Below are 25,693 nucleotides of genomic sequence, written 5' to 3'. Positions count from 1 at the left end.
AGCATGTAGGATCTTCCCGGACCGGGGCACGAACCCGTGTCCCCTGCAACGGCAGGCAGACTCTCAACCACTGCGCCACCAGGGAAGCCCTCTCAAGCTTATTTTTAAAGGAGAAAATAAATTGGAAACTTTGAGGTTTTGTTTTGCTTGATTTTCCATTTGTTGTTGTTGTTTTGTTTTTTTTTCATTCCCATATTTGGATATGTCCCTATGGTGGGGAGGAAGGGGAGAGGGGGGAATGAAATATTATTCCAGGAACTCTTAAGGAGAAAAACAAACGTAGTAACACAGTTTATTCCTACAGAAAGAGTAAAACGTTTCAAGTAGTTTCAATCTCAGCACTGGTCAAGTCTTCAGCTTTTAAACATTCACTGTTTTATAAGAGAGACAATAATGTTATTCACTCCCTGTATGCTGTCAAACTCCTAATTCAACCAAATGGTCTTCCCGACTTATGTGCGTTAACATTTTAACGTCCTATGTTTGAACCTATACTAAACCATAGAGAGAAGTATTTTCTGAAGCACTGCATTTCCTTTCTCCCTTACATCCCCAGGGCAAGTACGAGGAAAAGAGTAATCTGATGTTCTGGCATGTTTCTCTACTTTGAGGAAGTGAAATCTGATTTTCTATGGGCAGTGTTATAAATGGCAGTTGATTTCTAGATTATCCCACAAAAAGACAATTTAAATAGTGATACAGATAAAATTATACGAGGATTCTGGTTCATTCTGGTTTTAAAAGTCTTTTGTGGGATGTCTTGGAGAATTTAACCACCATTTATAGACAGTGTTTTCATGGGAAAATGCATCCTGAAAGAATTAGCAAAAGAAATTTGAAACAGATTTGTAAGACAGGATGCCACTTCTTCATGGAGAGACAAGGCACCTTTCAATAGTTTTACCTTTTTTGGTTTTCATACCAAATTTGCTGAAGGCTGAATACTATACAGAGATCTCCCATCATCCACCCTTCCATCAGAAAGGGGAGGCAGAGTGAGCAGGTTTCATGTAACCTGGCATTCTGCTCTCTCCAGTCACAGTTTACACTCAGGCAATGCAGAACCACTTTTGCATCCCTTCAAATGACATGCACATTAACCTCTTCCTACCCGGAAGTCCCAGCCTTTTCTTGTCTACCTAGCTAACTGCTATTCTACCCCTGCCTCTTCTGGGAAGCTCCACTGACTCACCCTTGTGGACATTGGGGTCCTCCCCCAGTGCTCTGTTCTTCACCTTTGTGGACACTGGATGCCCAGAGAGATGCTGCTTTCTGGGCATCTTCTTTAATACCTGCTTGTGATTGCTCTGCTATTGAGACTTCAATAGGCTATAAGTACCCTGCAGGCAGAGACAAAACCCTGTGAGTGTTTGTCTGTTTACTGTGTACTGATGACACAGTAACATGATCAAGGAGTAAAGTAATATGAACAAATGAAATTTTAAAATGCTCAACCCCTTCATTCTAATAACCTCTTCATGTCCAACTTACTCTTTCACTAGGCAATCAAACACAAATATCTCTCCGCCTTTTACAAAAGCAAATGGCTCAGATGGAGCAAAAGAGAAAAAGAAAAACGAAACAGAAGTTGAGATGGGGAAAAAAATGCAAAACAAAAATCTAAAGAACCAACCAAAATACCAAGCACAGGAGAAACATTCATTAGACATTCATTAGATAATCTTGAGCTAAATATTGGTGAGTGAACTATTGGGTCAAGTGAAACTCAAACAGTTGCTTCACGACTTCCCCTTATGGGCAGGAACTTAGGGGCATGTGGAGCAAGCAGAAGAGGTATTATGGATGGAGTTCTTCAAGTTCTGGGTGGCATAGCGTGTCTCAATGGAAAAGATGAACCTGCTGCTTCTGGCTGTAGTACTATACACTGGCCAGAAGAGGGTAGCCACATGTATTTCATGCATTTCCGCCCCCCACCCCCAACCCAAATACTGTTTTCTTCATCCTTCAGATTATAAAGTTGGCAGTTCTTCTTTCCAGAGGTAGAATATGGGAGGCAGTGGGTGTATTAATTCTTAGTAACATGTGGGAAATTTCTGAATGTTTTAATTTGGTAGTCAAAGCTTGGGAACATGGCTTGAGTTTGGCTGGAAAAAAATGATTATGCAGTTAGAACTAACTTGGAAGAAGCAGTATTATATGCCAACTGCTGCTTTAAGTGATTCACCTGCATTAACATATTTAATCATCATAAAAATTGTATAAGTATGTACTATTTTATCAGTCCCACTTTCTAGGTGAAAAAACTTAACATTAGATAGTTTAAGCAAATTGCAGAGCCTGGAATCAAAATACACTTATTCTTATTCTCATGTTTTATATAAGCTACCTCAGCAGAACATTCTGTTTCAGCTGTAATGTGCTCAGTGGAGCTTGATCTGCTGTAATGTGGTACCTGAGTTGTCTTAAGCTGGAGAGCAGGCCCTAGGAAGAGAACAGAGGCAGGAAGAAATGAAAAGGAAAAGACATTGTGGAGGTTACTAATTCTAAATCAGAGTTTCAAAATAACATTTACTATACTAAAGGAACCTATGATATGATTGAATATTTATGTTTTTTTAAGTAATACAGTATATGTCCTTAACTTTTTCTCCCTAATATCCATAACTGCTAATGTCACACATTTTATTTATTTAAATTGTCTCATCACTGTCTCCATGTGAATGGATGAGGAAAATGTGTTTATAGTAACAAAGCTCTATCTGGCAACAGCATGATATTCTAATCCCAACACAGCTCTATGAGGTTTCGGTTATGTTCAGCATTGACTGGGAAATAAATGTCGGCAGATTTGTGAGGAACAAAAATCAAGATATTTTTAGTTCACTTTGGCAAATATTTTTGAATATTGACTATGCTGCCAAGCTTTGTGCTATGCACAGGGTTGAAAAGGTATTTAAGACTCAATTTCCACCTGCAAAAAGTTCTTATATCCAGCTTGGAAAACAGACACATAAATCAGTAACCATAATGCAATATGATAAGCCCTATCTTAAAAGCATGTATGAAGTGCCAAGGGGACAGTGAAAGGACAGCTTTTTGGGTCTCTCAGTATACAATGGTTTGTCTTATGGATTAATGCTTAAGATTTGCTTGGTGTTTTTGAATTCAGACTTGTGATAAAATGATGGGTAACTTAGGAGATTAGTTTTGAACTGGGCATGAAAACAGTTGCATTCTAGGGTGGAGAAGTGCCCAGAATTCGGACCATGTCTGTTCACCAATATGTTGAAGATAGAAAGGAGTAATATGATTCTGTCAGTCTGTTGGTAATTAATACTCATCTATTGAAGGCTTACTACGTGTAAGAGACTACAATAGCCATTGTGGAACAATGGGCAAGGGGTTGGAAAAAAATCAAATCTGTATAAAAGAAGAACAGTTTACAGAGAAATAATCATCAAGCAGAATAATTTAATTTTATAGGTGCAAATGGCTGAAAAAAACATCTAGCTTAACTCTGTCATCTTACAGATGAGGGAACGGAGGTCTGGCAATAAAACATGATTATTTTTTCAAACGTTATACATCTAATTAATGGCAGAGCTGGGACCAGAGCCTTCAGAAGACTGGTAGGCAATACAGTGAGTTCCACCTATGAACTTAAAGTCAGACAGCTTGGGGTCAAGTCCATTTCCATCACATACTGCCTGGGTTACCTTAAGGAAGTTAGTTGAATTCTCTGTCATTAGTTTCTTCACCTGTAAAATAGGACTACTATAGTATCTGCCATATATAACATGAAAGAATACATATAAAACAATAATTAAGATTAAAATGAGATAATGCCTATTAGCCAGGGACATGTTAAGAGCTTGATAAATGTTACTAGAACTCACGTGTCCCAATTTCTACATTAATATTCTTTCTGCCACAACAGTGAAATGGGGTTTTGCTCATTTTTGTTTCTTTGACACAATGAAATCCCTTTTTTAGATCTTTATGCTCATATGCTGTCCATTTCCCCTCATACATCTCTTCTTTCAGGGCCAAGGAGATTAAGATCAAGTTGGGAATTCTCCTCCAGAAGCCGGAGTCTGCAGCTGACCTTGTCATTCCATACACTGAGAAGGCGGAGAAACCAGTCAAGACCCAGAAGTGAGTCATGATTATGGATTCCACTCTTTTCCTCCAGAGGATGATGATTCTTCAAGTGTATAGCACCATCCCTCCTCTGTAGAACTCCCCCCTTCAGTGACTCATTGAAGATCATAAGAGTACTCAGAGACTTGGTTTGTGAATAGGATTATTTTTCATTCTCTCATGTATGGATCATAATATTGCTTACTGGCAGGATGCTTAAAAAAATGAAGATAAGGCCACATCTTGGGACATCATTGGAGAAACAGGCCGTATCTTATAAAATGGCACCAGCCACCTCATCACACAGAAGTGTGGTTAAAAATATCTGTTCACTTGCTGTCTTTGGGTCAGGTGAGCATTCCTGATCCAATTAATTATGATCCCTGAATGCTCACCTGCTCAGGAAATATCCTGAGGGCTACTTCCTCAGCAAGGAGATACAAGTGGTGACATTTCCCTCAAGAAGAGGCTAAGTTCAAGGCAGACTATTAAGCCTAAAGGTTTCTTCTCCAAGATATTGTCCCTTCAAGGTCTAAAAGAGGAGCAGAGGACTGTTCCCTGGTGGAGGAATGAATACTTGACCAGATACTCCTATTTAATGTACATCAAGTAATTTTTCCCCAGTCCATAAAATTAATAGTCCTGACAGGACTTCTGCAGTCCCTAACCACCCACCAACATATGTCTATCAATTTAGGCATGGAGGGAAGCTATAATTCTGAATATTCATGATGTTATGACAGTGAACATAGCCCACAATTTCATTAGCATTACTCTAACTTAATAACACTACTCACAGCATTCACGGTGTTTACCGTTGTTCCACTAGCTACACAGCCAGACATTGACTAGACAGATACACTCCATCTTCCCTTTAAAACAGAGACACCACTAAAATCAAGAAAGGAAAGTGGGAAGAAGAAAAGCCAAATGTATTCAAACCCCTTCACTCTACTACCTAAAAGCTTTGAAGAGATCACAGAAGTGTGGTAAAAATATAGGAATCCCTTTTAACCTCCATTTCTTTTAAAATTTAATATTTGTATAAATTGGCCAATCTTTTCTCCAGATGACCTTCGAATTAATATAGCTGGATTGGCTGGGGGATAGAGCGACAGGTTATTCCTTTTAAATTTTTTCATCAATCTAAGTGAATGTTTCCACTCTCCTTTTATTACTTCAAAGTGATCCCAAACCGGAAATGAGGCATAATTGAGTTTTCTGCGTTTAGAAAAGGGAAGTTAATTCAATATGGAGTGGCAGGCACCAGGCACTGAGAGAGGATAAGAACCATATTTCATAATAGCAAAAGATCAAAAAGTCTATTTTGACATAAGCATTGTGGTGGTTATTGATCTGTTGGAATTAACTTTTAAAAAATAAATACAGTGCTACATTTCCTGCTTTGATTCTCTGCTTTAATATCCCACACAGACACTTGAACTATTTGGCTTAACAAGGATTTGGAGAGAAGCAGTTTTGGAAGATAACTTGGGGCTGACACTTATTGGATTATTTTCTTCTCTTGTCTTCCAGTCCCCTTTTTCTTCCAGAAGTTTGAATTGTTTTGGAAAAATCTTTCTTATCCCTAGAGAATATTTGTGCATCTCTACTGCATTTTTAACAGTGACCATCACAAAGCTTTCCTATCCTCTTCCAAACTCCTAAACCCCATTTCACTCATATTTGGCAAATTTCCATGCCTTTTAGCAAGCAGGAGAAGACTGTGTTCTGCAGGAGCTCAGTTGATCTCGCTTCTCCTCACTTTAAAGTTTCTCTGTATTTTTTTACCCACATTCTTCTCAAGGAGAAGAAAATAAATCTCAGAGGAGAAAATAGACCTTCTCCGGATGGAAGGTATTTTTAACTCCTCTCATCTTTTTAAAAAAAGCAACCCTTTTAAAAAAAATCACTTTCTCTTTTTAAAATATATTTTTATTCTTCTCATTAGGAAAAAAATAGAACCATTTTAAAAAATAGAAAAAAGTTGCCTATATACCTACCACCCAAGGCCAGCCTCTGTTACCATTTTAGTATTCTTAACTGCTCTTTTTCCCTCTGGACCCTCTTCCACTAGAACAAACAAGTACCATATTCCACTCTGAAAAACACCTTCCCAGCCCCTCACCCCTTCTACTCATATCTCTTCCTCTTGCTTACATTGGAAAACTCTAGAAATGGAAAGTCACTGCTTTCAATTTCTTCTTTAACTCCGTTTGTCAGGTCTAAACCTTACTACCTAACTGAAACCATCATCACCAAGGGCTAACTCCTGACTCGTGGACAGAATTTGACTCTGCTCACCAGTTGGCCACTTTAAAACTCTCCACCTTAACTTCTAATTTTGAATTATCCCACTGCCTTCTCTCTCTCTAAGGGCTCCCAATTTTGCCCACCCTCTATATGTGAGCATCCCCTAAGGCTCTGCTGTAGGTCCTCATAATGAAAAATAAAGATGTTACAAGATCATGTAAATTTAGTTTACAGTAACTATTATCATGGCTCATAATATAATCAATTGCAAAATACTCAAGAGCTGGTGTAGATATTTTTATAGTTTATTTTATATTCTAGATGTTCATTTACTCTCTGCTGATGTCACTAATTTTAACTACCTTTGGTTGTTGCTGTTGTTTTGCCACTTTATAACTCTAGAATGACCTCCACACATAAACAGTCCCTACCCTGTGCACAGGGGAGAACCATTACAAACTGTTGTCCTACATACACTCCGGCCTGGTAAACTGCATAGTGAGCCTTACTGTGTGGATTAAAGATGGATGCACAATGTTTGGCCCATGGATAGACATCAAAAAGTGGCAGGTGTATTTATCTGCATCCCCATCCATGGTGCCCAAGTCACTGTTGGCCCTGGGGGGAGGGCTCAATAAATGTCCATGAACTTGAGACTGGACATGAGCAGACACATTGCAGGAAGGAAAGGAGAACTGAACAGGCACTTAAGTGCCAATAAATAACTTGGATTTCACTTTCCTTGTCAAGGGCAAGAGCACATGAAAACATTACCAGGAGTGTTTAAATATGTGCCAGGGACTATGTAGATATTTTTTAAAAGGAAGAAAACAAAAAAGAAAACCACCGGTGCTTAGAGAGGTTAAAATAGTCTCCCAAGGTTAGAGCTAGTAAATGCCAGAATTGCTTATAGCTGTAGTCATGGTTCATGGGGCTAAAAATTCTGTACTCTAAGGGTTGGGTTATTTGTGGCTTTCATCAACCAGACTAACTCTGAGCAAACTGAGCCATTATTAATTTACACATTAATCTGACATGCATATTGCTGGGTAGATTAATGCTGCAGGGAACGCACTGTCGGACAGGGTAGAATGGGAAAAGTTCTCCATGGCTGACAAGCTATACCTCCAGGCAGTAAGTGCATCTTTGCCTTGTAGGAGATTCAAGATGTAAATGTGGTAAGAGTACAGTAAAGAGGGAGAGGACACTTCCAGCTGAGATCATCTCTTCCTGGACTAAGTGGCATTTACACTGGCCATTATAAAACAGTTAATCATCTCTATAAATGTTTATTTTGCCTTTCATTGGAACTGGGTTCCTCTTTCCCTCAACACCCACACACAGAAACCCCATGCCCACTCCCTGTGGTCAGCTACGACCTTGCAAACCAGGACACTTATTGGTCATTTAGATCTGCATCTATCTCATTTCAAATAATTCAGACTTAATGGCAGATTCTGAGAATCAGGACAGGATGAACCTGTGGCACTTCCTAGGCTGGGAATCAGAATATTGGGCTTCGAGGTGTGGAGGATGTGTTCTGCTTAATTGTGTCCTTGAAACAATTTGGACTAATAGTACCCCCAAGCGGGTTCTGCACCTATCCTTTTCAGGAATTTAATCTTGGCTGTGAGGCACTGCTGGTTGTGACTATTAGTCTGGTTCTAACAAGACCATTTGGGACAGCTTGGATCTGGTAACATGCTTAAGTTTGGTGCACCTGCTCTTACCATTTCTTCTTCCTGTGCCCCTCCATACTAGCCAGAGGAAATGGAGAGCAGGAAGGTGATTTCATTTTACAAGGGGTATTTACAAAATCAGAAGGCAATTCAGCCTTCCCTTTGCTCTGTTTCTTTTGTTCAATTATGTAATGTCTTGTTGTTTCTGTCAACAATAAAGACTTGGCGGGTGTCATATGTACAACATTGAACACACTGTAGTGAAGAAATTAAGATTTGTAAGACTGTGCTAAAAATGTTGGTACAAAATAATATATACATAGGAAAAATTCTCAGCGTGAAGTAATATAGAAGAGCCAAAAGGAGTTATTGACCTCTAGAAAATAGCTCCTTTTCTTGTTAGAAATAAAATGAGGCAGCAAAATATATGGGCATGCTTGTCATTCCTTCCTCATGTCATTTCTCCTCCCTGTGTTCCTTTACACTAACCAGAAGAAAACGGGAGGAGAGAAGGTAGTTGACTCATTAAAAATAAATTTCCAGGGAATTAGTGTTGAGTTTTTGATCTATAATACATATGTTTCTATGGAAAATGAAACCACTTAAGATTATTCCACCAGGTTTGTTACTCTCAGTACTGGCACGTTTTAACCTTCAAATAGTAAAAGCGTAAAACTTTGTGGAAAGTCGTATAATTAAGACTCAAAATCTGCACATGCTCCACAGTGAGGAATAGAGAATGGAAGGAATTAGTCACAGCATTTTAGCCAAAAAATCTACTGTCATCCTGCACTCCTTACATAGATAAAGTGAGGCTGACTCTGAGCCTCGAGAGCAAAATGAAAAGGAGAATCAGCAACTGTCTTATCAATCTCACTGATAACCTAAAGAATTAAAGCCCTAAGATATTAATTTTTAAAGGCCAGAAGGAGGAATTTTCCTGGGTTGTCTGAACAGTTGATCAACAAGTTAAGAGCTAAGGAAATTCCAATTTAGAAAAAAAACCTTCATTGGCCTTAATGTTCTAACAAATGACTTGTTAGTCCGCTTTGATTTGACAACGAAGAACTCATATTGTAACACAAGAGTGAGAGTGGGGGCTGAGGGGGCAGAGAGCACTGTCAGCCATTTTTCCCAGACAATACCAGCCCGCCTTGACACAATTCTGCTGTGAAAGAAAAATTGGTAGTTAAAATGAAAGAGCTGCAGGATTTCTGCATATATAAACGTTAAAATAAAAACAGCCTAAGGGGGAATTATGTGTTGACTATTACCTTCAGCATCCTGAGCATTTGTGTACAACATTCCTTTTCATGGTGTCTAACCACTTCTCTTCTCAGAAAGCATAAATCTCAAAAAAAAAAATTATCCTGTTCTAATTAGGCAGGAAAATGCACCCAGAGTTTTTAAAATGTAGACATCCTGTGATCACATTCCCAACACGAGGCAGCTTCACACCTTGCATCTTCCATCAACCCCAAAAAGGTGGCGAAGGGCTGTGGATGTGGAATCTGATGCCCTTTGCGGATTAAGTTGGTGTTTAAAGTGCAGCACTAGTGAAGCAGGGAACATGAGTTCAAGCCCTATAATTGGACAACTGGATTTTATTCAGTTACTTTTGGAAAAAAAGACCACAATTGGAGGCACTGTTGTGGGATACACAAGAATATCAAGACGTGGCTTCATGACAAATAGACTCTGCTTCTGAAAAGGGAGAGGCCTAACCCAATTGTTCAACAAGAGATGAAAATATGCAAGATAGATGTAGGCAAGCAAACCCAGCTCATCATACCCACTTGTTCAGAATAAAACAGCTCTAACTCCCTTGTTCTGAGAATGGGTCATCAATTGTAACATTTCAAAGAAAAGCAAATCCAAGTCATTGTTGGTGTATGTGATTAGCTCCCTTCTTATGACTATCTCCTTTTTCTTTCTTAATCCTTGATTTAGACCCTCATTGGACAAGGCCCTGCAGTGGCGTGATTCCCTGGACAAGCTCTTGCAGAGCAACTGTAAGTCTGAAGTATCTGTATAAAGGTCAGGGGAAGGACAGAGGCAAAAAAAAAGTTTTAGGCTGCCCATGTCCTTCTTCCCCAATTTTGACGTTTCTTCAATTTTGGAAGAATGCCAGGAGAGTGTAGTTATCTAGCTCATGGCAGAAGAATGTGAAAATAAGCTGTCCTGAGGACTCCTGAGTGCAGGTTGCATTCCCATCTGTCCTGCTTACTTGTGTGAGCAGAGCTAGTGGCTTGATCTGTGTAGTTCTTAAAATTTTCATCAGTAAAATAGAGATACTGCCTCTTCCAGCTTGGCCTCATAATGGCTTGCTGTGGATTCGGTGTAGCAGGGTATATATCGCTGTACTATGAGGAATGGATTGGGTGTATGTCCCAGTTGAAATTGTTATTAATTGTTTTTGTAACCTGCCATGGGTTGTTAACCTCCCCTAACCACAGTTTCCTCTTCTGGCAGCAGGCCTTTTATATCTCCATTCAAGACATGACAAAAGTGCCAGCAAGAACTCCTCTCCAAGCTAATACCAATATACCTGAGCACCATTTGCCTCTCCCCAATACAAAATCCTTACTGATTCCCAGGCCTAAAGTATCAAGTTCAAATTTCCAATGTTTAGGATTCTCCATAATAATGATGATATGGCTGGTCTGCAGTCAAATTGAACTGTTCTCCCTTCCATATAGGATTTCTACATGTATTCCCTTTGGCTGGAATACTTTGTATTCATATCTCTATCTGTTGAAATTCTCCTCTCCTATAAAAGTGAATCTAAATACTAAATGCCTAGTCTTCCTTGACCATCCGGAATGATTTATCCTCCCTCTGAGGTTCCAGTGCAATTTGTCTGCACATTTTTATGCCACTGTTACTTGCTACATTGTACTCTGATCATAGCCGTCTCCCTCCTATGACAGATTATAAACTCATTGACAGCCAGGATTTAGTCTTTTTCTTCTGGATAATTTCACAACAGGAAGTGCACAGTAATAGGAAAACAAATATTTGTTGAATCGCTCGCTCTAAAAATAGGATTCAATGTAAGATATCTAACCTATATTTTTCCATTTTCACCACAAGAGGGAATATGAAACTTTGTTAAATGCTTTGCAAAAATAAGGATTTAAAAAATATTTCCCACAGGACCATCAAGATTAATAGACACAGGGTAGATAGCAAAGAATGTATGTTGAATTGTATACAAACTTTTTTTATTTCTTGTTTTTAGTGAGGTAATCTTCTGCTTTCCTGTGACAGAATCAATATCTTATATTTGGAGGCAGAACACCAAAGCCTCTGATTTGGAACTTTCTCAATATTATCCACTTTTTATTTTCTTTTTATTTCTTGTGTTAAACAGAGTACCCAGTCCTGATACATATAAAGTGTTCCACGAATGCTTATTGAATAACTGGGTTAATGAATGACTTCATTATCCTTCTAGGACACAGAAATTCCATGAAGACAACTAGGAGAAAAATATTTATGTTTATCAATTGACTTATTTATCATGTTACACAGTGGTTTTAGGGCCAGTAGCAACCTGACAGATGACATATTATATATTATGAATTCTACGTACCCTGGGTACAGGTATTTATTGCTACTGTCAACAAACCTGAGAATTAGCAGAACCATTTCCATGTTTTTAAAACCATTAAAGAGAAGGATATATATTTATGTGGCCATATAAAATCCTTTTCAGTCATACTAATCCTTAGGGCCACATGTTCATATATTTCAGGCTTTCAGGAGACAGAGAACTATTGGAATAAGTTAAGCCAGATGCAGTTAGTGTTAACACCTTAGCATTTGTTGAGGGACTGAAGTTTTTCAGCTTGCAAATAGATGATTTTCATGATGTGAGCTTGAGGCCTGAGAGTCTCACAATAATATTTTCTGCTTCTTAGAAGGGAAATATGTATATGCATGTGTGTGTAAATATATATAAAATTCACAATGTTTTATTTAATTAGATATATTTTAAAATTATATATACTATATATGTTATATATATAGTATATGTCTGTGTATATATGTGTGTTCTTAAGTTCCACATCATTATCCTCTTAAGTAATTAACATTTCTAAGACTTGGGCTATTTCCCCAAGCAATAAATGGAAAAGCATTTGATAACTGTTCTAGTCAAAATTCATTCCTTGAGAAGATATCTATCCATTCAAACTAGCATGAATGAAAAAGGGTTTCTGGTATGGATACAGAGATCTCACAGAAACAAAAGAGTGCCATGCTCTATGGGAGGTGATGCCATGAGCGAATAAGACAGTTTCTCCCTCCCTCTGCCTCTGTTTCTCTGTTCTGTGTCTCTGTCTCTTCCGCTCTTTCCATTTTTCCCTCTATCTCTGCTTCTATGACTCTCCCTCTTGCTGTGTCTGTCTCTTGCCATTTTGTCTCTGCTGCTCTCTGTCCAGCTATTTCTAGAAGAGGACTAGTGGAATGACAGGCATGCCCAAGTAATTCTACCCCAACACCATCAACCTAAAGAAACAATTTTTGACCTATTTCCCCGAACACCAGCTTTCGTGCATTGTGAATAAATTTTAAGCCAACTTTGGCAACTCAGTTCTTATGAGATATCCTTATTTGAATCTGCAAAAACTAATGATCTATAGCCAGAACTATGATAGTTCTGACATTAGCTGTGATTGATGCAGAATAGGTAATGAAGAAAGATACATTTGAAAAATGTGTATTTAAAACTTCACAATCCCTTCTTGCATGTTTGATTTGATAAATTAAATCATTTAACCTCAAGGAATAGCATATTTGCTGATTTATGAGGAACATTTGGCATTCTCTTGTGCTAATGTAAAATATTGATTCAGTTCCCCAAGCATTTCTTAAACCCACATTTTTCTTAAATTTTCTTGAGTGGAAATGAAATCAATTGGTACCAAACCTCTAAAAAAAGATGGTTAAGCTGCTACTCAATCTTTTCTCTTCCACAAGATTCCTCTTTCTTTCCTCAGTTTTTAAAAATCTTTTTTTAATTGAAATATAGTTGATTTACAATACTGCATTGTGTACAGAATGATTCATTTTTTACAGATTATATTCTGTTATAGGTTATTACAAGATAATAACCTATTAAACCTATTAAAACCTAATAGGCATTACTTAATAACCTATTAAAAATAATTTTTAATAGCCCAGTGTATTTGACTCTGTTCTGAAAGAACATCAATTTCTTACGTTTTTGTCTTCAGTTTTATATATGGCACCATCTGTTTTCTTTCTGAAGGTCCATGGGGCACATAACTGATGTATCACTTTTTAAACACAAAAACAGATTGCACGTGGGAGTTTAAATAAGACAGTGACATTAAACTCTTCCACATGACTGTCTTTAAAAGCAGACGAAGAATGAAACACAACCCAGTAGTAGCAAAGTTTTTATGTGAATCTTTTTGCCCCAGGAGTTCCAAAATGTCAGAACATTTCCTTGAGACACTCTTGAGATTTGGACTCTTGCATGGGGAATGGAATAGCCTGGCTCCTGGCTCCTCTTTTTGTTTTCGTCTTTGCATTCTCTTTCTGCTTCTCTTCCTTGTTTCCAATTTTCTCCCTTCTCTTTTCTGGCTTATATTTATCATCATCTTACTCACTGGTAGCCACAATTCCCTTTAAAGCAACAATTATAATAATAAAAGCAATAGCTTATATTTATTATTCACCATGTGCCAGGCACTGTCCTATGCGTTTTGCATTTATTAGCTTATCTAACGATTTCAATAATTTTAGGACTTACGTACAAAAACAATCCGTATTTTTTCAGAAAAGGGAACTGAGACATAGAGATCTTAGGTAACTTGCCCATGAAATAAAATACTACAGCAATAGCAAAATCAGTCATTTTATTTTTCCTTAATGTTTGTATTCTTCAGTTTTGAGACTTGGGAGGAAACTTTTGTCTCAATGGGTCTTATTTTATTCAGTTTGAACCTCTATTAAATGTTAGACCCACAGATTTAGACTAGGAGGTGGGATGCTTTCAAAAAAAGGGCAAAGATAAATGAAATTCAAACCTTGAACTCAAATCATCAATAGCCTCCTGGGAAAGATAGCCATAGAAACAAATAATCCCAACAAAAAATGAGAAAGTGATCTCTCCTCTTATGATGATAAAATCCTCAACAGCAAGTTGGAGGTACTGGGTAAAGACTACCTTGTATATGAGGCAACATTTGAGTTGAGTTTTGAATGGTGATAAAGATTACTTTTAAATTGGGCATGAGTAATAATGATGAAAGTCAGCATTTATTGAGCTATCATTATGTTCAACATCATGTAGGAGCTTTCCATGAATTATTTAACCCTTATAACAACCCTGTCAGGTAGTTTGCATTAGTATCCCACTTACCAGATGTGACAACTGAGGCTTGGAGAGGTTAGATTACTTGCCCAAGTTACTGTAGTAGTGTGGTGTGTAAGGATCAACCTCCAGGCAATCTTAACTCTAGAGTCCATGCTTTGAAAATAAACTATGTAATGGTATTTACCAACTATTTGTAACGTTTCACTATTTTTCCTCTAGGAGAAGAGATTTGTGCTAATCTACTTTTCACTATTTTTTTCCTTTATGCCAGTTGGACTCGGATTTGTCTTATACTCTTTTTATTTTTAAAATGGTTTTATAGGTGGTTTCATTTTGTTCTTTGGCAGGGTTGTTATTTTATTTTACAGGGATGTCAAAAGTGACATCACTCATTAGGGCCAGCTCTGGAATTATAATGTGGGTCTCACAACCCAGAGTGTTGCCACCAGACCAGAAGATCAGGTGGGGTTCATCTACCTCTTAGGAAAAGGATGCCCGAAGATGTGTGTGGAATGGTATTTTGAGGCTCTGTGCAGGCTCAGCAAGGAATAATGTAGGGATTTTTTAGGGCTGTGTACTGAGATCTCTACTGGGGTGTGGAGTGGGCAGGGGAATAGTGTCAGGCAAAGAAGACATATGTGTTCCTCACAGAATAGAGACTTTGGCCTAGAATAGATTTGACTCTGACCCAAGAGGACTTCCTCAGGGGTAATGGGAATTCCTCAGGGTCTCTGAGGAATGGACCAGTAGAAAGCCAGAGGTTAAGGAGGAGAAATCATCTGGGGAGTGGCATTAGAGGGTCCTAGGAAGGGACCCTCTAGAGAATCCTCAAAATCCAGATGAGAGAAAAAATAGCTTTAAACATCTCCCAGACCAATAAATAAATAATAAATCCACTTTATGAGTCTTGATTGAGAGCGCGTACATTGACAAAAAGCCTTGAGATAACATCATGGGATTCAAGAGGATGATGAAACCAGTACCCAGGAAATGGACTCAATACACTGGAAAGTTATTTTCCAAGTGCATTTTCTGTATAGGACGACTTGGTAAATGTATGGTAAATGTTAACATTGCTGTGGAATCCTGGAATGTATCCTCAGGTCATAAATAACAATGTTTCTGAGGACTAGAATTTTATCTCTACCTTTTTCAAAGATGTGGAGAGGGCGATTCAGAGTGCCTGAATCACCATGTTGTGGGGACATGGGGCTAATGAGCATAAATTGGCCCAGACTTATTCTGTGAAGTTATTGCTTTGTCTACAATCTTAGACCTGATTGTGTGGGTGCTCATAAGACTTCATTCCTATTGTCATTTCCCAGTAGCTAGAAAGTGCCTGGGAATTTTCTCATTTCAACAAAGACTACCTGACACCTTTTGTTTAAGAAACAATGAAAACTTTAAGAATGACAGAGAGAGAATTTGGGGGGTATTTCTTCTTTCAGCATGTACCATTGACTCCCGTGCCACTAAATGATAACAAATAGTGCCGGAAATATGGTGGGAAATACGGGCAGAGAGAGAGGGAAAATACATGTGATGTTATCCAGGTAAACATTATCAAGTGGTCTCAAAGTAATTCTTCTAGCTGGGTTTCTAGAGAAAATTGTTTATCATACCTACCATCACTTCCCAATGTATTTTTAGGTGTTGTTCAATAAAAAATGTTTTTAGGTTAAGTACAGGGAGAGGGGATTAAAATGCAAAGTGTCTTGTTTGGATTCAGAATCACTGGTGACCCTAATCCAATTAATTATAGCTTAGCCATTCTGTTTCTTTAGAACTGAATACAGTTTCAGGGAACTGTGAGGGTTATGAAGACAATAAAAATGCACAGAAGGAAAATTGAAAAAAGACAACCATATATTTCAGGCTTAATCATTGCATTTTGTGCATATTGTATGAAATCAATGTATTAAGCAATGACTAATGAATGAAAATTTAGAGTCCATAAAAAGGAGTAGGGAGAAATACTCAAGGGGAAGGGAAATAGATAGAAATTAGGTCAAAGGAAATGAATTCAGTACATAAATATGTCTGCAAGTAAAACTAATGAATTGCAGAAGTGTGTCCTGATGCGGAACAAGTTAGAAAGGTGGACCCCGATATACTGGTTATAGTCAGTCCAACCTTCTGCCCTGAGAGGCAAATGACATGCCAGGCATGCCTGTAATTGTGAAACAGTCTGTGGAAAACTAGAATTTTCTCTCCTTCCTTTAGAAATCTACTTTCCCTGAATAGTAAATGGACATGGATTCTCTGTCAGTACATATGCATTTGTTAGAATTTGGGTTTAAAAAAAAGCATATATATATACACACACAGAGAGAGAGAGAGAGGGAGAGAGACGACTTTAAAAGGAAGAAAATATTGAAGATATAGAGTGATTTTTCCTTTGTTCCTCACCAGTGCCTTCCTAAATCCTGACCTTGCCTTCTACTTATCTACCACTTTGGAGGTTAGAGCTGGAGGGGTAGGAAAGAAAAAGAAAACAAAAGGATTAGGCCCAAGAATCTCTAATATGTATATATATAGATGATAGATAGATGATAGATAGATAGATATTCATATATAGATGTATATATATATTTAAATTATAAGCTGAAATATATTCTACATGAGCAACAGTGCACTGAAAACAGAATCACAGTAGTTATAATTATACTGAATTTAATAGGTTTATAGACTGATGTATAATTAATAGGCATGGTAACTACTCTGTAAGTGGTGACTTCATTGGGCCCCTTCCCACTCCTCCTTCAGGTCTCAAATGGAATGTCACTTTCTCATGGAGGCTTTCCCTAAACCTAAAATGAGGTTAGGACCCCTTTTGTTACTCTTACTATCTTTCGTATGGTTTTCTTTTGTTGTGTACATTTATTTGTGTGTGTTTCTTCATTTTCTTTTCTACCTCCCCCAAGATCTATAAACTTCATTAGGGCTGAAACTATGTCTATTTTACTTACCATAATTCCCAGAACATGATATTTGCTCAAAAATCATCTGTAGAAAAAAAAAGACTGTAAGTAGTTCATACACGAGAATCAACATTAATGTTACTTATACTATCAAATCTAGTTTTAAATGTATTTTTTTATTTTTGGTAATTGATAAGTATCCAGAATGGCATTAGTGTTCACAGTGTCCCTGGATGTTGTATACAGGTAAACCTTTATCACCTAAATATAGACTGTCTGGATTTGAATCCCAGCTCTGCCACTTACCAGCTGGTTAACTAAGGGCAAGTTACTTGATCTCTCTGACTTCATTTGTAAAATAGATTTGTAATGAGGAGCAAATGAGTTAACTTTTGTAAGGTTATGGCATAAATGAAGGAATATATAGTAAATAAACCTAGGCTACAACGTGGGATATAGTGTTAGATAGATAGATAGATAGATGATAGATAGATAGGGTGAATACATTTCCTCGAATAACCATTTTCCTTGCTAGACGGACTTGCCAGTTTCAAAAATTTCCTGAAGTCTGAATTTAGTGAGGAAAACCTCGAGTTCTGGATCGCCTGTGAGGATTACAAGAAGATCAAGTCCCCTGTCAAGATGGCTGAGAAAGCAAAGAAAATTTATGAAGAATTCATCCAAGCGGAGGCTCCTAAAGAGGTTGGTCCTGATGGGAAGGTGGGTGAGTGTGGTCAGTGGGGGTCAGCTCAACAACTTCCCAGGAAGGATTTCCAACTGCAGTACACTTTGCAGCTACAGGCTATTCCTATTTGAGAGTGGGCCACCTTTCGTAAGTGCCTACTGAGTGGAAAGGCAGAGCAATACAGTCGAGCAGGTATGAACTTGAACTCTGTTTAGACCACTTTCTAAGCAATCATGGGTCTCTTTTCAGTAGTATGTAATCGCAAGTCAGAATGATACTAGTTGTATGATCTTAGATAAATTATTGAGTCTGTCTGAACTTAGTTTCTTTCTTTGGGAAAATGAGGGTAATGAAGACCATTTTTGCAGGATTGTTGTGAGGATGAAATTAAAGAGTGGACGTGAAAATATATATCTCAGCATTTGAACTAATGAATGCTTACTGAATGTTTCTACCACTTAATTTCTTCTCTCTTCCTCTTCCCCGTCTCCTCCCTTCCCTTTCTTTTTTTATGAAAACTCTCTCTTTTCCCTTCTATTCTCCCCCATCCCGTTGTTTCCCCCAGGCCTTTTCCATTTACACTCTAGTCGGGGGAAATAGGGTTTCTACTTACAAAAATCAAATGATTACAAGATAATAGTGCTAGAGATGTCAGAAGACAATGTACCATTAACTGACTGCTAAAGACAAGATGTGTGTTGATTTCAAAGAGGATTTGGGTTAGTTTATCTGCCCTTTGCTGTTTATGAAACTGAATTGAAAAAGCTTTCTGTGGAATTCAGGATGGCCTCAGCAAGACCTGTTCATCATGTTTTGGTCAGGTCACTAATTTCACATTGCACCCCATAAACTAATCTGGACATCAAACATTTCATCAAGATTTGGGGCCAATCACAGGGGTGATCTGAGCAAACCCTCTAGGTAGGCAGTAATTAACTTAAGATTATTTGAGAGGGGAAAACCCCAATATCCTTTTTCTCTCACAGGTGCTCTAGACTCTTGAGGTCCCACCATTTGATATTTATTCCTTTGGTAATGTATTATTCATCACTGATCCTTTCTGAAAGATAAATATGTTTGAATGGATGGACAAATTATATACCTAATACCAATAGATGAGCTCCCGCCATGACACAGGAGTTGGAGGTCAGGAGCATGAGAATATAGAGCACCATGGGTCAAGGTGGAGAAAGTGAGAGTCCTAAGATGGAACTGGGCTTAGTCTTGCTGTGGAATCTTATCCAGATCTCCTCTTCTACTCCTCAGGCTCCCACCCTATACATATATGTTACCTTCCCCTACTTCTGATGCCTTTTGTGCTGGGACATTATTCTTCTATCCACGTGGAATCTCTATTTGTGATGTTACCAAGTAGATTAGTATTAAATTTGACACCCATTTCCTGACTTCAACTGATCTCCCATTTCCAGCCTGTCTTCTTACCAACATCATTCCTCTTTACAGAAGTCTAGGATTTGTTGCAATATCTGCACATCGTGGAGACCCATCTGGACTATTGCTGTGAGCTCCAGGAAAACATTGTTCTCGAGGTTCCTTACTAGAACATTGGTGGTTATCATGAAAATATGAGACATTAAAAATGAAGTTTCAAAATAAACAAAACCCTGGCTGAGTTACTAGAACACACAAATGGTGGCCCTCATTATGAGGACCAGTGAGCTCAAATTAAAATAGCCTTGGCCTCCAGCCTCTGAGCTGGGCATCAGAGAGAATGAGAATCTCACTCCTGACACATAATAAACATTCAGTGAATATTTGTGAAATGAATGGGTGCAGATGTCCCAACCCAGACCTTTCTCAATGTGTAACTTTGGGCAAGTTTCTCACTAAAGCTCTCTAATTCTCAGTTCCCTTAACTGTAATCATCTGACATATATGTATGTGTACCTAGAGGATGTTTAATAAATTGTAGCTGTTATTTTTAAAATTCTCCAACTCTTGTATTTTGACCCCCAAATTTACTATTTCATTTTGATGACCAGCAGATTGACCTATAAAACAAATTTACCCAGGGAAATAGTAATCTAAATTTTCTTTCTCTGAATATTCACCTCAGTTCTTTTTTTTTTTTTTTTTTTTTTTTTTTTTTTTTTTTTTGCGGTACGCGGGCCTCTCACTGTCGTGGCCTCTCCCGTTGTGGAGCACAGCACAGGCTCCGGACGCGCAGGCTCAGCGGCCATGACTCACGGGCCCAGCCACTCCACGGCACGTGGGATCCTCCCGGACCGGGGCACGAACCCGCATCCCCTGCATCGGCAGACGGACTCTCAATCACTGTGCCACCAGGGAAGCCCTCACCTCAGTTCTTTAAGATAAGGAACTGAAGGAGAGATACAGTTGTAAAAAAAATTGGGGGCCTCCCTGGTGGTGCAGTGGTTGAGAGTCCGCCTGCCGATGCAGGGGACACGGGTTCGTGCCCCGATCCCGGAGGATCCCACATGCCGCGGAGCGGCTGGGCCCGCGAGCCATGGCTGCGGAGCCTGTGTGTCCGGAGCCTGTGCTCCGCAACGGGAGAGGCCACAGCAGTGAGAGGCCCGCGTACAAAAAAAAAAAATTGGAACTAAGATTAAAAAAAGAGAAGTGACCCTGCGTAGTTCAATAAGTAGAAAACTCATATATTGCAAATTGTCAACTGTCCATATTTTAAATTAATGAAAAATATTTTCTTGGCTTTCTAGTAAACAGATGAGTATATATCAAAATGATTCATTAGAGGAGCCCATGCACATAAAAATAATAAGATAAATAGCTGTTTTTGCTGGTGCATACAATGTGTTAGAAAGTTTTAAATACATCACTTCTTTAAAAAATAGGATTAGGAGATAATTTTATAATTTTTAGAAATGCAACTATTTGAGTAAGACTGCCCACCTAGCTCAGTATATATTTAAAAGAAGGAAGAAACATCGCTTTCGTGTGGCAGGAAGAATAACAGACTGAGAATAGAGAAATATACATGATAACCTCACCTCTGTCCCTCTCTAGCTGTTTGTGGGCCTGTAATGACCTCTCTGGGTCTCCGAGTCTTCACCCGTGAAGGCAGGAGTCAGACTACCTCACCTCTGAGGCTGTTTCCAGTGCTGCCTGTGTAGTCTTCCGCCATTCCTGCATAAAGCACACAGGCCCCTCTCACCTGTGGGAAACATGTCATAGCCTCAACTCACTTCATCCTGGACCTTCAGTCACAGTCACTCCTGTGTGTTCTGGCCTGGTACTCCCCAATCATGTTTTGTCCCTGACTCTGACCTAAAGCTGCTTCATAATTCTCTGAGCCCAAATAGCTTTTCTCAGTAACAAGAACTTCTAGCAGCCCAGGAGAGACCTAAAACATTTTCTCATGCTCCAATTCAGAATTATTAGTTGATTTGTTTCTTTCTCTTTTACATGCAGACACCTTAAGAGTCATTAAACATACGTGATGTATAGTGATTTCTCTCAAATCATACTCAGACAAGCCCAGGCAGGCTGTACACTGTACAACTCCAGGGGACCATTTACACAGACCCTAACATGAATGGTATCCCTGGGAGTAGCTCGATGTAGTAGCCCTGCATTCAGGACAAATACGCCATAATGCCTTCCAACACTGCAGTCTACTGGGTAAAAGCAACATTGCTGGGCTTTTGAGTCTTCTCTCTACCACTTATGATCTTGGGCAAGTCACTTAACATTTCTGTTCCTCAGGTGTAAAATGTAGGTGTCAGTATTGCCACCTAGAGTTGTAAGATTCAATGAGTTCATAGCACAGTGCCTGTAAAAGTTAAGTTCTCCGCACTCAGTAAGTATTAGCTGCTATTGTTATCATTGTTGTACTAGAACCATTGTTTCCCACTTAGTTTCAGGAAAAGACCAAATTTCTTTATTCTTCAAGAACCATGCAAAAGGTCTTGGATCCCTGGTCAGAAGTTCTTTCTCTCTCTTCATTCTCCCCACTAGGTGTGAAACCAAACGCTGTAGTAGGAGGATTGTGGGATTAGGCATCAGGATACTTGGATTCAAATTCAGAGTCTCTGCATTCAAATACATTTATTAGTTCTGTGATCTTGAAGAAGTCTCTATCTGTCAATCTATCTATCTATCTATCTATCGATCTATCTTTCTCCTACAAAAGGAAAGACTCATTCTTAGGGTTATTGTGAGGATTATGTGAGGTCTGCATGTGTTGGCTGCTTATTTCTAACAGTGGGTGTCTAACACTGGTTGATCTTAATCTGAGTCATGCATTTGTTGAAGAATTTGTTGAAGTTGCCTTACCCCACTGCATATAAAATAGAAATGATATTTCTCACTTTCTATGACTCTCTTCCTCTCATGTGTTATACTGGTGAGAAATTCCACTTCTCTCCCAACCCCTCCTCAAATCCCACAACCTGGTTGACTCAGTGACCCTGTTTCCTGTCTCACAGGTGAATATTGATCATTTCACAAAGGACATCACAGTGAAGAACCTGGCAGAACCTTCCCCAAGCAGCTTTGATGTGGCCCAGAAAAGAATCCATGCCCTGATGGAAAAGGATTCACTGCCTCGCTTTGTGCGCTCTGGGTTTTATCAAGAGTTCATCAAGTAGGAATGTAGTTGGTCTGTGAGAATCATCCCGACAGTTATTTCCTCCACAATAATCCTGCACTTTCCAGCAACCCACATATTTTCCTATAGCAGCTTGCTCAAAGACTCTCAAATGGAAAACCCCAGGGAGTGTTGCTTCCTCCTTTGCCCACATTGTTTTGGATGTTTATCTATTGCCCAAATGCCTTCCTTTTCCAATTTCCTCTTCCTTCCCCCATTCTTAATTAAGCTCTACTCTTGTATGTTGTTGTGAAACTCAATCAGAACGACAGAAAAAAATATCTGTCAAAGGAAATATAAGATAAGACTATGATATCATTGAATGTAGGTCCATTTGGTTTAGATAATGGATCTCCACCTAAATTGGTATGAAAAAGAATGTGGATGTGGAAAGACCAGTTTTAACTGGGACTAATTGATCTCATTTTTAAAAAAGTTCTGATCCATGAGGGGGTCACCCCTCTCATTATTTCTGAACTTGGTTAGTAAAAGTTGCTAAGAATTTTATGAGGCAGAGCCACTATTGGATTTTTTAAGCAAATACATTGTTAAAAAATATTGATCTTCTTCTGAGAGCATCTTTGTGTTAGCTAGAGATTATAAACAAGAGATATAGATACATAAATATGCTGTGTTTATATAAAATCGATCTGAACACCATCCATATAGCTTCTTTCCCTATATTTCCCTCATACTTTCCCGTGCATAAAGTTACCAAATTCTGTATTAAATCAATGACCTGAGATTGACAAGGGACTACTTTATACATGTATCTATGCCTCTAGTATATAAGCACAAAGTTTCAATTTTCAAATTATTTAAAATTCATGAGAGTATAAAATTCCAAATTTTCTGATTCCAATCATATAAAACAGGTGTTACTCATTGCAGTGGTCTCCCACCTCAATATCACGAGGGCTGTACACTAAGATGGGAAAATCTTGCCAAGCCTAAAATGGTTAGTTGTCCTATGATGCCATCAGTTTGTTTAGTAAATGATGATTATCTTTAAAACACCAAATTATCTTTGGAAAACTTAATTTGACTAAGTACAGAGACGTTCAAAGTGAGACAAAATTTTAAAGTATCCTGCATTTTGCAAAATAATCTGATCTTTTAGCAACCCCTCACTTCCCTCCCTATTTTGCTCCCTGCATTAATGAATTGTATTTATAGTCAAAATGCACATTTATACCCCTAACATGCCTTACACACAGCCAATTGATAAGCCATGGTATTTTTAGTAGGTTTAAACTTTTAATTCTGTATTTCATTATTATAAGTCTTGCTAGAATTTTTTTTCTTATCTTTAGTAGATTTGATTAAACAATGATTTACATAATCTAGTAATAAAGAGAGTCAAACCATGTATGAGTATAACCAAGGTGAGGACACTGGGTTAACTAAACAAGTAATTTTTAAAGGATTAATAAAAATCTGAAATGTTTAAGTAGAAGACTACATTGTTTAGTCTTGTATTTACTCCCTTTGTTTCTTTTTTTCTTTCACACACTCCTAGTTTCACATGTTTGTAGCCCATTTATTCACTTAATTCCTAAGAATATTGAAAGTGAAGCAACTATATGACTGTATTCTTTGAGTAAACACTGACTGTATTTGTTGGGTTTTCCTTTTTTTTTTTTTTTTTTTTGTATTTCAAAGGCTAATGTGTCCTTCCTGAATACTTGCCATTTCAAACTCTGAAAATGGGTCGGAGTGACTGGGTCTACTGCCAACTCTTGCTAGTCTGGTATGATTTCATTCATATTTGTCAGTATTGCTCACTTCAAAGAAACTCCGTCATCAAGCAGACGACAGCTAGGCCAGACCAACATTGTGAGCATGAAAAAGAAGTTCTCACCATGTCTATTCATGTAGGAGTGACAAGCAACTCACAACAAGAATTCCCAGCACAACCATCCTCAGCAACTGTCTATGCTGCTCCAAATCAGTATAAAATCACCAATCCTTTACTTGCTAATGCAGCTAGAAAATTTAAGAACTGAAGAATCTAGGTGAGTTTTTTTTTCTTGAATGCCAAAACATTTTTAAGAAAAATTTTGATGTCATTAATATTTCAAATATTTTATTCATATTATTTGAAACAACAAAATGCTTGAAAATACCCAGAGAATTAACTAGAGATTACAGAGTTCACCAAGATGGTTGATGTGACAAAGACTCGGACTGACTGTATTCACAAATTGACTGCACATCCTATGTAAGTGGGTAGACTTGTCAGTGGAGGATAAGAAGGACCTTCACCTTTTCATAAGCTGAACCCAGGAGGCAGAGGGGAGGAAAAGCACCAGGAGGGCAATGTTGTAAAGGCTACAAGAAGCATGAATGCCTTTCAGTCAACCGGTGACATGTAATATATATGTAAATATGATTTTAAATTTAAAGCAGTACACACACACACACACACACACTTCTAAATAATAAAATTAAAAGGAATACAAATATCACAGCCCAAAATGAAAAAGCAAATGTATAAAAATTGCCCTAGAAAATTCTTTGAAATCTTTGGCGTTTTAAAACTTAGAAAAAAAACTGAGCTACTAGAAGTTGCCATAGTAACACAAACAAAATAAACATTCTTTTAAATTTTGGGAAATTTGTAAAACTGGGATGATCTTTCCAGGAAAAAAAAATGTGTAACATCTGCTTATCACTGCCTTTGCCTCCTCCACTTCCTCCCCACTCTCCCTTGAGTAAATTGCCTGGGAAAGTATGAAACTCAATGAAGGAGTGAGCCCTGTGGTGCTGGCATTTTCCTCCCTTGTGAAAATGTAACAGTCATAAGTGAATCTGGGATGTAGAGAGGTGGTCAATGGGAATAGGAGTATATGCTTCTCATCTTTGAGAGAAACCTAAGATTAGGTAGGTAGGTCAGGTAACCACCATAACCTGTTTTTCTGCCTGGGTTTTATATAGTTTGTGGTTGGTGTCTGATTAGGATCTAAACTTGACCAGAAGAAAGAGACAGACTATCAACTCTCAGAGTAAATTAGGAGGCTGTGTTCCATGTTCATCTGCTAAAGCAATGCTTGTTCATGTGAACAACTCCTTACACACACACACGCACACATGCACACACATACACATTTTCTTTCT

General features: G+C 38.3%; 1 protein-coding gene across 1 annotated transcript in view; it reads left to right on the top strand.

Moving 5' to 3' along the window:
* The window catches only part of RGS5 (regulator of G protein signaling 5), a 48,798-nt gene extending 24,766 nt beyond the window's left edge, over positions 1–24,032 (top strand). Inside the window, exons 2-5 of the mRNA XM_060090853.1 lie at positions 4,006–4,116; positions 9,984–10,045; positions 17,839–18,005; positions 22,416–24,032. Of these exons, the coding sequence (XP_059946836.1) occupies positions 4,006–4,116; positions 9,984–10,045; positions 17,839–18,005; positions 22,416–22,577 (502 nt within the window). The 3' untranslated portion in view covers positions 22,578–24,032. The remainder of the gene's footprint in view (positions 1–4,005; positions 4,117–9,983; positions 10,046–17,838; positions 18,006–22,415) is intronic.
* Positions 24,033–25,693: the final 1,661 nt, after the last annotated feature.

Source organism: Mesoplodon densirostris, chromosome 2 (assembly GCF_025265405.1).
Source record: "Mesoplodon densirostris isolate mMesDen1 chromosome 2, mMesDen1 primary haplotype, whole genome shotgun sequence".
NCBI lineage: Eukaryota > Metazoa > Chordata > Mammalia > Artiodactyla > Ziphiidae > Mesoplodon > Mesoplodon densirostris.
Note: the sequence above shows the minus strand (reverse complement) of the source record. Positions and strands in the feature narration are given on the sequence as shown.